This window comes from Pelmatolapia mariae, linkage group LG3_W, assembly GCF_036321145.2.
Source record: "Pelmatolapia mariae isolate MD_Pm_ZW linkage group LG3_W, Pm_UMD_F_2, whole genome shotgun sequence".
Taxonomy (NCBI): Eukaryota; Metazoa; Chordata; class Actinopteri; order Cichliformes; family Cichlidae; genus Pelmatolapia; species Pelmatolapia mariae.
In genome coordinates this window covers 21,978,679-21,993,540 of record NC_086229.1, presented here as the reverse complement: position 1 = coordinate 21,993,540, position 14,862 = coordinate 21,978,679, and the positions used below count along the sequence as shown (strand labels likewise).

The 14,862-nt window shown below is 41.3% G+C and overlaps 1 protein-coding gene across 2 annotated transcripts; it reads right to left on the bottom strand.

The window, feature by feature from the left end:
- Positions 1-334: 334 nt before the first annotated feature.
- On the bottom strand, positions 335-14,547 carry LOC134624276 (zinc finger protein 271-like). Of its 2 annotated transcripts, none has more exons than XM_063469237.1 (4): positions 14,404-14,547; positions 3,416-3,521; positions 2,258-3,022; positions 335-1,929 (listed from the first exon to the last, which is right to left on the bottom strand). In XM_063469237.1, the coding sequence occupies exons 2-4, from the start codon at positions 3,431-3,433 to the stop codon at positions 1,240-1,242; spliced, it is 1,473 nt and encodes a 490-aa protein (XP_063325307.1). In that variant the 5' UTR covers positions 3,434-3,521; positions 14,404-14,547; the 3' UTR covers positions 335-1,239. The 2 variants fall into 2 exon arrangements, with proteins under 2 accessions (XP_063325307.1, XP_063325306.1); XM_063469236.1 differs by having other exon boundaries at positions 845-1,932.
- Positions 14,548-14,862: the final 315 nt, after the last annotated feature.

Here is a 14,862-nt window from a genome sequence, read left to right as displayed (position 1 = left end):
CAGCCACAATGAATCAAGATCATGAGCTTTATTAACTGATCAAAGTCTATTCTTTCATCTTCTGCATTATTCAGTTTGCATTGGTAATGCCCATTATTGTAATGCTTTTTTAAGATGAGCAAAACTTTATTTCACTTTGGGTTAGCTGGGATAAGTGATGGATGGAGGGAATTTTACTTCAGTAACAGAAATCCTAAACAGGAAGGAGGAGCAGAGTTACAGTGGATCACTATCCAGCAGGGAAACAAGATTTATTTCAATTTCTAGGCCATGAGTGAGATTTACTAAGTGGGCAAATTAGGGTGATGACACCGTTCCAGAGTGATCTATTAATAGTGCACCAACTTACATTCAGAGATGCATGCAGCCAGTTCATTTCAGCATTAACCAGCTTTCTACCAACAGCAGCACAAAAACAGCAGATTCGATCATGGAGACACTGAATCTGCTACACTAATTAAAACATTGTAAGTGCAGGTCTTCAGTTTACGTTTCTTTGTGAAAACAGCACAGCAAAGGAGACTCTGTGACATTTTGGTATGAGGGATAAATCTTCTGACCGAACCTGCTGGGACTGTGTGAGGTCCTGAGGCTAAGAGTAAGGATTTATCCACAGGAGAGCTGCGTTCTTACAAACCATCCCACTGTGTAAACCTGACATCTGTGGAGCAGCTGAGCTGTATGATGTGTACAAGGACACAAAACATTATTTAGCATCAGATCCCGAGCCCTCCATGTGTTAATCAAGAAACTGCTGCTGTGCTACATCCATAAATAATGAATAAATTAGGAGCTAAAGCTAAAAGGACAGTTTATTTTTACCATCTTCATGTGAAAACATTCAAGAACATCACAGATGAAAGAAACATTAACAACTTCCACACTACATAAAGCAAGAAAAATAGTTTTTCTTTCAGGTGGTTTCAGAAAAAACAAAAACATCAAACAGCTCCAAGACTCTCTTTGAAAGAACTAAAAATCTTTATTCTCATGGTCCAATCACGAGGGAACTCCCCGATGAAGCCTTGTGTGCTAAAACATGTCAGAGTTTTAAAGGTTAAACATGAGTTTCCAAAACGTTTTGCTGGAGAACAATGAACTATTTGACTGAGTTTCAATTATTTACAGACGAGCAAAACCCGGAGAGAGAAAAAAATAACATAACTGACTCAGTAAAACGACAGAAAATAAGATCCCATGTGCATCTGTATTATGTAGGAGTTCAGCCCAGCAACCAGTTCAGTTCAACACAAGTTTAAATGATTCTATCTGAACTCTGTGGAGCCTGATCTCAAGCTTTTTGAGTCTGACTCTGAAACCAGACGATCTTTCTGTCTCTTCAGATTCACTGTGATCCAGTGATGGGAGTGATTTCAGCCCTGAGTGATCACGCTGATGTTTGCACAGAGCAGCCAATGAGGTGAATGTTTGGACACATTGGTAACAGTGAAACAGTTTATTAGTAACGTGGGATCGTTTGTGTTTGGAGTATGAACTGAGATTCCTGAAGCTCTTGTCACACTGGTCACAGCTGTAGTTTCCTTCCATGTGTGAACGTTCATGCCTGTTACGATGACCTGATTGTGAGAAGCTTTTGTCACAGTGTCTGCACTTGTATGGTTTCTCTCCTGTGTGGACTCGTCTGTGCATTTTAAGCTCACCTGCAGTGGTGAAGGATGACCCACACTGATCACAGAGGTGCTTTTTAACCCCACTGTGAATCAGTTCATGTAGTTTTAAGTCACGTGATGAGGTGAAGCTTCTCCCACATTCTTTGCAGTATTTCAGTTTGTCTCCAGTGTGTTTACGTTGATGTATTTTTAGGGTGGCTTGCTGACTGAAAGTTTTTCCACAGATGTCACAACGAAAGTCTTTCCCACCACCACAGTGATGACAGGGTTGAGAACTGGATCCATCTGTGTCGCTCTGCTTCTAAACAAAGACACAAAGACAGTGTAAGTCAGTCCTTCAACATTTTTATCCTGAACGTCGCCTGAAATAAAGAGCATCTCTGCAGACGTCCAATTACATTTTACTGTTTCAGTTAACACACTCAGTTTACTGGGCTGCAATAACTACAATACTACCACCATAACACTACAGTAATAATAAAATTATAACTGAAATGAAAATCTGAATTATCACTCAGAGCTGCTTTTCCATGCAGTAGAATTGCTAACATGCTAACACAGTTTAATGAGCAGACTTGTTCCAAACAGTCAGGCTAAAATGACAAGATAACAATATAAATACATACCTCACAGTAACTGCACTTGTAGAGTCTCTTTCTGGTGTGGATCTGTTGGTGTCGTCTCAGGTAATGTGGAGATTTAAAAGTCTTCTCACACAGGTCACATTTATATGGTCGTCCCTCAGTGTGGGTAAACATGTGTTGTTGTAACCTTTCGTCTGTTATAAACTCTTTGCTGCATTGTTCACAGCAGTACACATCATGTCTGGTGTGAATGCGTAGGTGTATATTTCGGCTTCCTCTCTGGCTGAAAGTTTTTCCACAGATGTCACAGCTGTATGCCTTAATTCCAGAGTGGGTAAGTAAATGATTCTTTAAGCTGCTACTGTGAGTAAAAGCTCTGCCACACTGATCACAGCTGTACGCTTTAACTCCACTGTGGATGAGTTGGTGTTCTTTTAGGGAATTCGTCCAGGAAAAAGACTTTCCACACAAGTCACAGCTGAACGGTCTCTCTCCGGTGTGGATGACCTGATGATGTTTTAGTTTAGCCTTCAAAGTAAACTCCTTCCCACACTCGTCACAGCTGTATGCCTTAATTCCAGAGTGGGTAAGTAAATGCTTCTTTAAGCTGCTACTTTGAGTAAAAGCTCTGCCACACTCGTCACAGCTGAACGCTTTAACTCCACTGTGGATGAGTTGGTGTTGTTTTAGGGAATCCTTACTGGATAAATCCTTCCCACACTCGTCACAGCTGTATGTTTTCTCTCTCTTTCTTCTGTGAGGTTTGTGGGCCTCCTGAGAGCGCTGACCTCTCGGTCCATGTTGGTCCTGCAGTGACAGAGATACAAACAGAGGCAGTGAGTGAAATGCAGTCGTGGAACAACCTCAACCTTCAAACTCCCTCCATTAACACTAGTTTTAAACCTGAAGGTGGAGTGTGGCACCAAACACCTTAAAGGTCTCTTATCCCCACCTGCTGGTAATAGTAACACATTACATCCAACCTGGTGCTAAAAATAATTCATGACTGTTCAAACCCTAAACTCATGCCCATCCCTCCTGATTGTATGTACACACACACACACACTTTTATATTATGTTATAATTTATATTATATTGTTGTTTCCTATTACATATTTCTATAATATGTATAGATTTATACATAACGCAAATTTTCAAATGTATATCGTGATAAATATTTATATCGCCCTGCTCTGTCACCTTCTGTGTTGAGCTCATTGTTTTCTCTGTAGTGGCTGAACTGAGTCCAAGTAGCTGTAAATGTTCCTCTGCTGCTCCGTCAGACTCTTCTCCTCCTGCTGATCAGCTGGGACACAAAACAGATCTTTGTTAGGCTCCACACTTCACTGCAGAGTCAAAGTGTCTCATATGTTCATCTGACAAGACAAAGAGAGCATTTTTGTTTCCCGAGGTGGGCAACTTATTGGAAACAAACACAAAAGGTTTGAGCACTGATACCTGGCATTGGTGGCATTGAAAGATGCAATGCCAGCAATGTGGATGGTCAAGACTAAAACCAATCATTAAGCAAAGACAACAGGGATCATTTGTTTCTGTTTATTTAGCATTCACAACATTTGTAGTTGCCTTTTGTACAGAGGAAGTCCACGTACACTGTGTGGTACCGCCATCCGCAGAAGGTGCATTCAATCTCTGTAAGAAAAACTAGATTGTCTGAGACTGAAATGATATTAACAAAAGGAGTGGTGATTTGTAAAACTTCAAGTGTATGATAAGGAGAAAACAAATACACAATTGCATGTCATGTAGTTGAAGGTTTTTTTTCTTCTTTTGGAAGACCGGAAAACACTGAAAGTTACAAATGTATTGTGCTTGAAACAAATTCAAAATAGGTGATAAAGCCAGCTGCACATGTGTGTCACAAGTAAATCTGGCTGTATAATAAACAGAAACAAGTGATCCCTGCTGTCTTTGCTTAATGATTGGTTTGAGTCTTGACAATCCACATTGCTGGCATTGCATCTTTCAGTGTGTTTGTGGGTGGATTTGAATGCACCAGTGTAAGTGCAGTATTAACCCCGATTCTTTTGTCCCCATGATAGAACAGAGAAAACCGACTCAGTGTGTTAAAACATTTATATTTCTTTTTATTCAATCATCTTCCGGAAGAGAGAGACCCCTGCACAGCCCAAACGCCAGTTGCAGGATCTCTAACATTAGAATCATAAACTGTGTCTCATATAATTATTATTTTCGTACTTTACACATCACAGTTTTGATACAAGCAGAAATAGTATGATTTAGCAGAAATACTGTAACATGACTGAAATATACTGTAGCATGACAGAAATACCTCCACTTAGTAGTAATACTATAACATAACACAAATGTTATGATTTGGCACAAAAACCATGATTTGGCAGAAATACTATGATTTAGCAGAAATACTATGATTGAGCAGAAGTACTAAGATGTAGTAAAAGTACTTTGATTTAAGAGAAATACAATTATGGAGGATTAATACTTTAAAATGGGAGAAATATTGATACACACACACATTCACAGAGCCTAAAGGGAAGAGTATTTGTGCCATGGAGTGTTAAGAAGAATCTGAGGTCCATATTAGAAAAGCTGTTAAAAAGTTTGCAGAATTGTAATAAATGATGAATATGAATTAGTATGTGCAGACCCTGATATGTAAATTTGAATGTCTCAGTCCTCACAGAGGATTGGCTGCCTGGGGACCTGGCAGAAATATATAGTAATAGTATGATTAAGCATAAATACTACATTTAGCAGAAATACTGTATTAAACACAAATCCTATAAAAAGCAGAAATACTATATTAAGCAATATAAATATCCTATAAAAATCCTATAAAAAGCAAAAATACTGTGCTATGATTTGGTAGAAATACTATAAATAATCAGAAATACTATATTTGGCAGAAATACTATATTTAGCACAAATCTTATAAAATAATAATCTGTGACAGTCAGTAGATCTGCTACAAATTGCAGATCATATGCAGGTTTTGGAAATTACATTATAAATATTCCTAACTTAGCCATGGCAGCCATGTTGATGTATTACCTATATTGGCTGAAAATGTTCATTTCCAGAGAAAGGACACAGGCAGACTATGCTTACAGGATGTGATGTTACATGTTATTATGTGATGTTATTGAAATCATCATGAATAACAGGAGTGGTGATTTCAATAACTTTGTGTATATAATTTGGCATTTCTTACTGATGTAGGCCAAAATTAAATACATAATAAAATGTAATTCATTTTAAAGGTTTATTTGCAAGACACAAAAACAGACAAAATAGAAAGTTCCACATGTATTGTGGAACTTTCCACACACACACATAAAACATATTAAGGATTGTGCATTAACATAAAACTGTTGTCGAAATTCACCAGAGAAACACACACACACACACATGAAGGGAGGGAGAGAGAGAATATGCAAACAGCTACCAAACAGCCATCATAATACGTCATACAATGAGAACAGGACAAATCAACAAATTTTTTTTGCTCGTTTCTCCTCCTCTTTTCTATTTTTTCTAAACTGAGCACCTGATGGCTTTGAACTTTTCTTGTCCATCTTCCATTGGTTTTAATTTTGCACTCCAGTATGAACACAAATCCCCCAACCCGAGGATCACCACAATTAACCTAATAGACCTACACCTTGGTTCACAGATTCACTTTGTCTAAGGTTTATTTCTGGGATTTCACACAACCCAGGATTCAAATCATGAATACATAATGGGCTTGGATTTACAACATTATGAATGAAATGTGCTCTATTTGATTCAATTCAATTCAATTTTATTTATATAGCGCCAAATCACAACAAAAGTTGCCTCAAGGCACTTTATATTCTACAGTAGATTGCACAATAATAAATACAGAGAAAAACCCAACAATCATATGACCCCCTATGAGCAAGCACTTTGGCGACAGTGGGAAGGAAAAACTCCCTTTTAACAGGAAGAAACCTCCGGCAGAACCAGGCTCAGGGAGGGGCGGCCATCTGCTGCGACCGGTTGGGGTGAAAGAAGGAAAAAAGGATGAAAGACACGCTGTGGAAGAGAAACAGAGATTAATAACAGACATGATTCGATGCAGAGAGGTCTATTAACACATAATGAGCGAGAAAGGTGACTGGAAGGGAAAAACTCAATGCATCATGGGAATCCCCGGCAGCCTACGTCTATTGCAGCATAACTAAGGGAGGATTCAGGGTCACCTGGTCCAGCCCTAACTATATGCTTTAGCAAAAAGGAAAGTTTTAAGCCTAATCTTGAAAGTAGAGATAGTGTCTGTCTCCCGAATCCAAACTGGAAGCTGGTTCCACAGAAGAGGGACCTGAAAACTGAAGGCTCTCCCTCCCATTCTACTTTTAAATACTCTAGGGACAGCAAGTAGGCCTGCAGAGCGAGAGCAAAGTGCTCTAATAGGGTGATATGGTACTACAAGGTCATTAAGATAAGATGGGGCCTGATTATTTAAGACCTTGTATGTGAGGAGCAGGATTTTGAATTCAATTCTGGATTTAACAGGAAGCCAACGAAGGGAAGCCAAAACAGGAGAAATATGCTCTCTCTTTCTAGTCCCTGTCAGTACTCTTGCTGCAGCATTTTGGATTAGCTGAAGACTTTTCAGCGAGTTTTTAGGACATCCTGATAATAATGAATTACAGTAGTCCAGCCTGGAAGTAATGAATGCATGAACTAGTTTTTCAGCACCACTCTGAGACAGGATATTTCTAACTTTAGAGATGTTGCGCAAATGGAAGAAAGCAGTCTTACATATTTGTTTAATATGTGCGCTGAAGGACATGTCCTGGTCAAAAATGACTCCAAGGTTCCTCACAGTGTTACTGGGTGTTCGGGCTGTCACTTGGTGTTTCGCTCGCTTTGTGGTAGAGTATCACTTCCTGTTCCTGCTCAAACACAGTGGTGTTTCTGAGTAGCTTTTCTGCTTAGCAATTTAATTTAAATCTTTTGATACATCCCTTTTTCATAGTATAATCTTAACGTGCTTCATCTGAATCACCCTTTCTGTGTACTCACTACCTAATTTATAGCCAAAGTATTCACTCACTGTCTCTGTACTGTTTCGCTAGCTTAGCTTAGCTCATAGCCGACTCGTTAGCACCATGGCTACTTCACCTGTCCCTCCTGCACTTTCCTGCTCATTGTGTCAGATGTTTAGTTACTCCTCGGCCTCCTTTAGCAGTAATGATACCTGTAACAAATGTAGCATATTTGCAGCTCTGGAGGCCAGGATTACTGAATTGGAGACTCGGCTTCGCACCCCTCATTCACCCGTAGCTAGCCAGGCCCCTGTAGCTGGTGCAGCCGAAGATAGCGTAGGCCCCGCTAGCTGTTCCCCGGCAGACCCCAAGCAGCTGGGGAAAGAGGGCGGCTGGGTGACGGTGAGGAGGAACCATAGTCTTAAACAGAAGCCCCAGGTACACCACCAACCTGTTCATGTGTCTAACCGTTTTTCCCCACTCGCCGACACACCCGCCGGGGGTCAAACTCTGGTAATTGGTGATTCTGTTCTCAGACATGTGAAGCTAGAGACACCGGCAACCATAGTCAATTGTCTTCCAGGGGCCAGAGCAGGCGACATTGAAGGAAATTTAAAACTGCTGGCTAAGGGTAAAAGTAAATACAGTAAGATCATAATTCACGTCGGCAGTAATGACACCCGGTTACGCCAATCGGATGTCACTAAAATCAATATTGAATCGGTGTGTAACTTTGCCAAAACAATGTCGGACTCTGTAGTTTTCTCTGGTCCCCTCCCCAATCAGACCAGGAGTGACATGTTTAGCCGCATGTTCTCCTTAAATTGCTGGCTCTCTGAGTGGTGTCCCAGAAACGATGTGGGCTTCATAGATAATTGGCAAACCTTCTGGAGGAAACCTGGTCTTGTTAGGAGAGACGGCATCCATCCCACTTTGGATGGAGCAGCTCTCATTTCTAGAAATACTGACCAATTTATTAAACCCCCCAAAATATGACTATCCAGAGTTGGGACCAGGAAGCAGAGTTGCAGTCTTACACGCCTCTCTGCAGCTTCTCTCCTCCTGCTACCCCCCCAAAAAACCCATCTCCATTGAGACTGTGTCAGCTCCCAAAAAGACAAAAAACAAACCAAAAACCAGCAATAAACAACTTAAACATAAAAAATCACAAAGAAAGAACAAATCAGTATCCACATCTGAACCAAAGAGTAAAACAGTGAAATGTGGATTATTAAATATTAGGTCTCTCTCCTCCAAGTCTCTGTTAGTACATGACTTAATAATTGATCAACAAATCGATTTACTCTGCCTTACAGAAACCTGGTTGCAGCAGGATGATTATGTTAGTTTAAATGAATCAACACCCCCGAGTCATTCTAACTACCAGAAATCTCGAAGCACAGGCCGAGGGGGAGGTGTGGCAGCAATTTTTCACACCAGTCTATTAATTAACGAAAGACCAAGACAGACTTTTAATTCATTTGAAAGCCTGATGCTTAGCCTCGTCCACCCCAGCTGTAAAACTCAGAAACCAGTCTTACTTGTTATCATCTATCGTCCACCTGGGCCTTACACAGAGTTTCTCTCTGATTTCTCAGACTTTTTATCTGATTTAGTGCTCAGCTCAGATAAAATAATTATTGTGGGTGATTTTAACATCCATGTAGATGCTAAAAATGACAGCCTCAACATCGCATTTAATCTGTTATTAGACTCAATTGGTTTCTCTCAAAATGTAAAAGAACCCACCCACCACTTTAATCACACTCTAGATCTTGTGTTAACATATGGCATAGAAACTGAACATTTAACAGTGTTTCCTGAAAACCCTCTGCTGTCTGATCATTTCCTGATAACATTTACATTTACAATGATTGATTACACAGCAGTGGAAAGTAGACTTTATCAAAGTAGATGTCTTTCTGAAAGTGCTGTAACTAAGTTTAAGAATATAATCCACCCACTGTTATCATCTTCAATGCCATGTACCAACACAGAGCAGAGCAGCTATCTGAACGCTACTCCAACAGAGGTCGATTATCTTGTTAATAATTTTACCTCCGCACTACGTACGACTCTGGATACTGTAGCTCCAGTGAAAATTAAGGCCTCAAATCCGAAGTACCTGACTCCGTGGTATAATTCTCAAACACGTAGCCTAAAGCAGATAACTCGTAAGCTGGAGAGGAAATGGCGTGTCATGGCTGTGTGCAGGCAGGCAGAGAGGAAGGACCCAAAACGCAGGACTCACGGAAGCGGAAGTAACTCAGAATGAACTGCTTTATTGCAGGCTGCTTACCAAACAGAAGACTAACTAAACTGGAAAAATATAAACTAACAGGCAGGCAAAAACAGGTAACAGGACACACAGCAGAAACTGAGGGTGAGTAGACGTTGACGACGCGACACCGAGTAGGGGGAAGACACAGACACTAAATACAAGAGGTGAACGGAGCGAAGAGGAAACAGCTGGGAGACACGGCTGACGCTGATTACACTGACAAGACAGGGAGAGCACAAAGCTGAACACACTGACATAGGACACCGACCTACAAAATAAAACAGGAAGCACACGACAGACAGAGACACAGATGCAGACTCATAAGTAGGCATAAAGACATCATGGACAGACAGAGAAGACTAAGCACAGGCAACCTAAACTAAACATGAGGGCAAGATAACGAAACCCAAACCAGAAATAATAATAATCATCATCATCAGATAGCTTAAAGAGACAATACAATCACAATCAAAACAGCATCACCCGAGAATAAGAACTAATCCATAATGCAGAAATAAACCAAAACCTAAGGAACTCAAAATGCTGGGTCGAACCGACCCAGGACCGTGACATGGCGTGTCTCAAATTTAGAGGATCATCATTTAGCCTGGAGAAATAGTTTGTTGCTTTATAAGAAAGCCCTCCGCAAAGCCAGAACATCTTACTATTCGTCACTGATTGAAGAAAGTAAGAACAACCCCAGGTTTCTCTTCAGCACTGTAGCCAGGCTGACAAAAAGTCAGAGCTCTACTGAGCCAACCATCCGTTTAATGTTATCTAGTAATGACTTCATGAACTTCTTCACAAATAAGATTTCTATCATTAGAGAAAAAATTACCAATAATCATCCCATAGATGTAATATTATCTACATCTACTTTTAGTAACATCGATGTTAAGTTAGACTCTTTTTCTCCAATTGATCTTTCTGAGTTAACTTCAATAATTAATTCCTCCAAACCATCAACGTGTCTTTTAGACCCCATTCCTACAAAACTGCTCAAAGAAGTCCTGCCATTAATTAATTCTTCGATCTTAAATATGATCAACCTATCTCTAATAATCGGCTATGTACCACAGGCCTTCAAGGTGGCTGTAGTTAAACCTTTACTTAAAAAGCCATCTCTAGACCCAGCAGTCTTAGCTAATTATAGGCCAATCTCCAACCTTCCATTTATATCAAAAATCCTTGAAAGAGTAGTTGTCAAACAGCTAACAGATCATCTGCAGAGGAATGGCTTATTTGAAGAGTTTCAGTCAGGTTTCAGAGCTCATCACAGCACAGAAACAGCTTTAGTGAAGGTTACAAATGATCTTCTTATGGCCTCTGACAGTGGACTCATCTCTGTGCTTGTCCTGCTAGACCTCAGTGCAGCGTTTGATACTGTTGACCATAATATCCTATTAGAGCGATTAGAACATGCTGTAGGTATTAAAGGTACTGTGCTGCAGTGGTTTGTATCATATCTATCTAATAGACTCCAATTTGTTCAAGTAAATGGAGAAGCTTCTTCACACACTGAGGTCAATTATGGTGTTCCACAGGGTTCAGTGCTAGGACCAATTCTGTTTACATTATACATGCTTCCCTTAGGCAGCATCATTAGAAGACATAGCATAAATTTTCACTGCCATGCAGATGACACGCAGCTCTATCTATCCATGAAGCCAGGTAACACAGACCAATTAGTTAAACTGCAGGAATGTCTTAAAGACATAAAGACCTGGATGGCCGCTAACTTTCTGCTTCCTAAACTGAGGTTATTGTACTCGACCCTGAAAATCTTAGAAATATGGTATCTAAGAAGATTCTTACTCTGGATGGCATTACCTTGGCCGAAGCAGCCGGCCCCCCTCCCCTTTCCAGGGGTTGTGTGTGAGACTTTAGATCATCAAACTGTAAATTTTAAATTGTTATTGATCCCTTTACCCCGAGTCCTAAAGTGTATTTTTATTTTCTTACTCTTCTTATATTTATTGTTTGTTTACTTGCACTGCTGTAACTGGAGCCTTGTCGTCTTGTCTCTCTATATACTCCGCTGTATGTAGCGGAGATGACAATAAAGTTTACTTTGACTTCAGCAGCAAGCAGGCACACCGAGGGCAAACGCGGGCGCCCTTACTCCCAGCAAATGGACGATGGAAAACCGATCGGTGCCTACAACATTCCCAATATGCGCTGGCATGATGTCAGGGCAGCATGAATACGAGCAATTTTTATTTCATTTTTTTTCGCCGATGCCCCCCCCCCCCCCCCCCCCTACCACCACCACCACCACCACGATGCCGCTCCGGGCAACCGCCCGTGTTCCCGTATCAAAAACCGCTACTGCCTTTACTACTGTGCTTTGATGTCGCTTGTAAGGGTGAAACTCATTGTGAAACGTTTAAGAACCACTGCTACAGAACAATGGAGATTTCCGTTATATGGTAACATCCAGTGCTTTAAGTGGCCCAAAACAGGTGCCGGTACTCTATTTTTTTTCCGCCTCCCCTGAGGTAACAACAACTATATTGAATGGGTTTTATATACAACAGTCAACAGACAACCTTATACAAAATAATAAATCATTTTATTAGTTTGTGGATTTGCTTGAGCTAGAAAGAGCTACTGAACATAAATAAAATGTGCAAAAAGGTATTGAAATTTTTTTTTAACAAAATGTACATAAAATAAATTATAAACTAATTTGTATTTTGCTCTCTCTTGAGTCCCTGCTGCTATCAGCAGCAGCACTTGTAAAGTGTTTTTTTTGTACACAAAATGTATATAAAATAAATTATAAAATAATTTGTATTTTGCTCTCTCTCTTGAGTCCCTGCTGGTATCAGCAGCAGCACTTGTAAAGTGTACCTGCAGAGCTTGGTAGTTCTCCCATACTGCTTTCACTGTTCTCTCACTTGAAGCAACCCAACGCACTGATAAAACACGGCCTATCACAAGGAGACGTTGTCCAACATTGTGAGCACTCTCGGTTAACTCCCTTTGGTTTTTTGGTGATGCATGGTAGAGGGAGTAAAGCTGATCTAAGAATATTTTAAAGTGGTTGATTCCTCCTACCTCCTTCAAAACATCACAAACTGCCAGTTCCAGTCTGTGATTGGAACAATGCCAGACAAACAGGTAAGGGAATTTGGAACAAAGCTGCGCAGCAACTCCTGCTTTCCTCCCAAGCATCACTGAGGCTCCATCACAAGCAAATGCCAACAAATGTTCCTGTAGGTAGTGAGGGTCAAAGCCATTATTATGAAGACATCCTAACAGTGCTTCAGTGATGTCCTTTGCTGTGGTCCCCTGCAGCTCAATCAGTTCAAAAAATATTGTGTCTGGATTTTCACTGGAAATAGCTGACCGCAGGCACACGACAAGCACAGACTTTCCACTTATTGTAGTGGATTCATCAATGAGCACACACAATTTTCTTTCATTCATCACTATGTCATTGACTACCTTCTTTTTCATTTCAGCTGCAATGTGATCCAGTATATTTGCACATGAGTTATTAGAGTGCAAAACTCTGCCCATCTTGACACCATTTAAGACTTGCAACTGGACATCTATTGGCATGTCTGTAAAGGGACGCCCATGCTTGCCAATCTTATAAGCTGTTCTAAACACATTGCAAGTTGAAGCGTAGTCAGCCTTTCTCATATCTTCGATGTGTTTTTGCATTGTATTTTGTGTTGCCTTCTCTTTTATTTCAACTGCTTTCTTGTGATAAATTGAGTCTCTGTGCTCTTTTATTTTCTTTTGTAGTGAGTTTTGTTGTGCAGCCTTGTCCCTTCCAAAAGACGAGATTAAGCACCCACTCCACTCTGCGACACTCTCTGCCCTTGCTGCATGTCCACGCGAGCACAAACTTGACTACACACACTACAACCCAACTTTTGATTTCTGCTGATCAGCCACTTGTAATTTGTGGAGAAATACCGGACTTGTGCTTGGGACCAACATTCTGGCCACTCATGCTCGCTAACGCGGCTGTTGTCATCAGTAGAAATGGTGTCATTCTCGTCCTCGTCGTCGCCAAAAGTGCCGTCGTCCGCGGCTGCGGCACTAGTGCAGCTTTCATTAGCTTGCGTCTGACCTGCAGCGATATCATTCTGGCTTGGTGGGGTGTCAGCCAGCGAGTCCTCTGATTCTGACCTTGTTCTTTTACTACTCAGAGTCCGAAGCCAGGAGAGCATATTAAGGGTTCATTGTTTTTGTATTTTAACCGAGCAGCTGTTTGCGCGTCTTACACGCCCTCTCCGGACCACGTTGAGTTGTTGACATGACAACGGCAAAAGCGACGCATGCGCTTTTCACTTGTAAAACACATTGGTGTATGGGTAATGTAGTCTCTGCTCTCGGTGGGACGAATTAGGAAGCGTGCTTGTGAAGGGCGCTCTGAAAAGCGGCAGCGCAGCCAAACGATTATAACAGATGTGCAAATGAGAGTACCGGTACGCTAAAAGCACGTTCTGGGCGCATGGAGAGGTGGCGGTACTCTCAAGAGCTATATTTAGAAGTGGCGGTACTGAGTACCGGCGCGTACCGGCCCACTTAAAGCACTGGTAACATCTGCACCTCACGTGACGCCCAGAATTGTACAATACTGATGCTTGAGAGCGCGTGTGATGCAAGTATGTGTAGAGTGTTGAGCGCGTGATCAGTGGTGAGAAAAACAACTCACGAAACTTGAGCTTTCTATACTCGTGGCTCACTTGCACTTCTAATCTATTCGTTTGCACACTTACATACACCCGGCTGTGGTTTCCTGTTTTGCTACACTCTGGAGAGCCTCGCCTTTAACGGTCTTCTCTCACAGAGAGCAACAGAAAACCTCACTCAGAAAACTTCGAAAAACTCAAGATTGACTGAACTCAGTTCAAAGTTACCTTGGCACTTACCTTTAGACGTGAGAGGTAGTGATGGTCCGCTTGAAGCTGACGCTCCGGTGCATGTGTCAAAAAGATCAACACACTGCTTCAGAATAGTGATGTGTCGTCGCGAACAAAATGGCTCTTAGAGCCGGATCTTTGACGTGAACGATGCGAGCCGGCTCCTTATCGCGAGCCGTGGGGGTTTTTGTTCTTTCTCTCTCTCTCTCGCACTTTTTTTCGCTTCACTCCGCACGCGAGCCTTGTGCTTTGCGCTGGGCAGAGGGGGGAGGGGCGGTAGTTACACTCAGTAGCAGAGGAACAGAGCGGGAGGGAGAGAGAGAGAGAAAGAGAGCCAGGGACAACAATGTCACATTAGAAAGGTGTAGTAATTATCTACAACTATTTTCACTTGCGGATGATAAAGGATTTATACATGCAGGCCCATATGACAGAGAATATGCATCTTCTTTTTCATATTTTAATTTA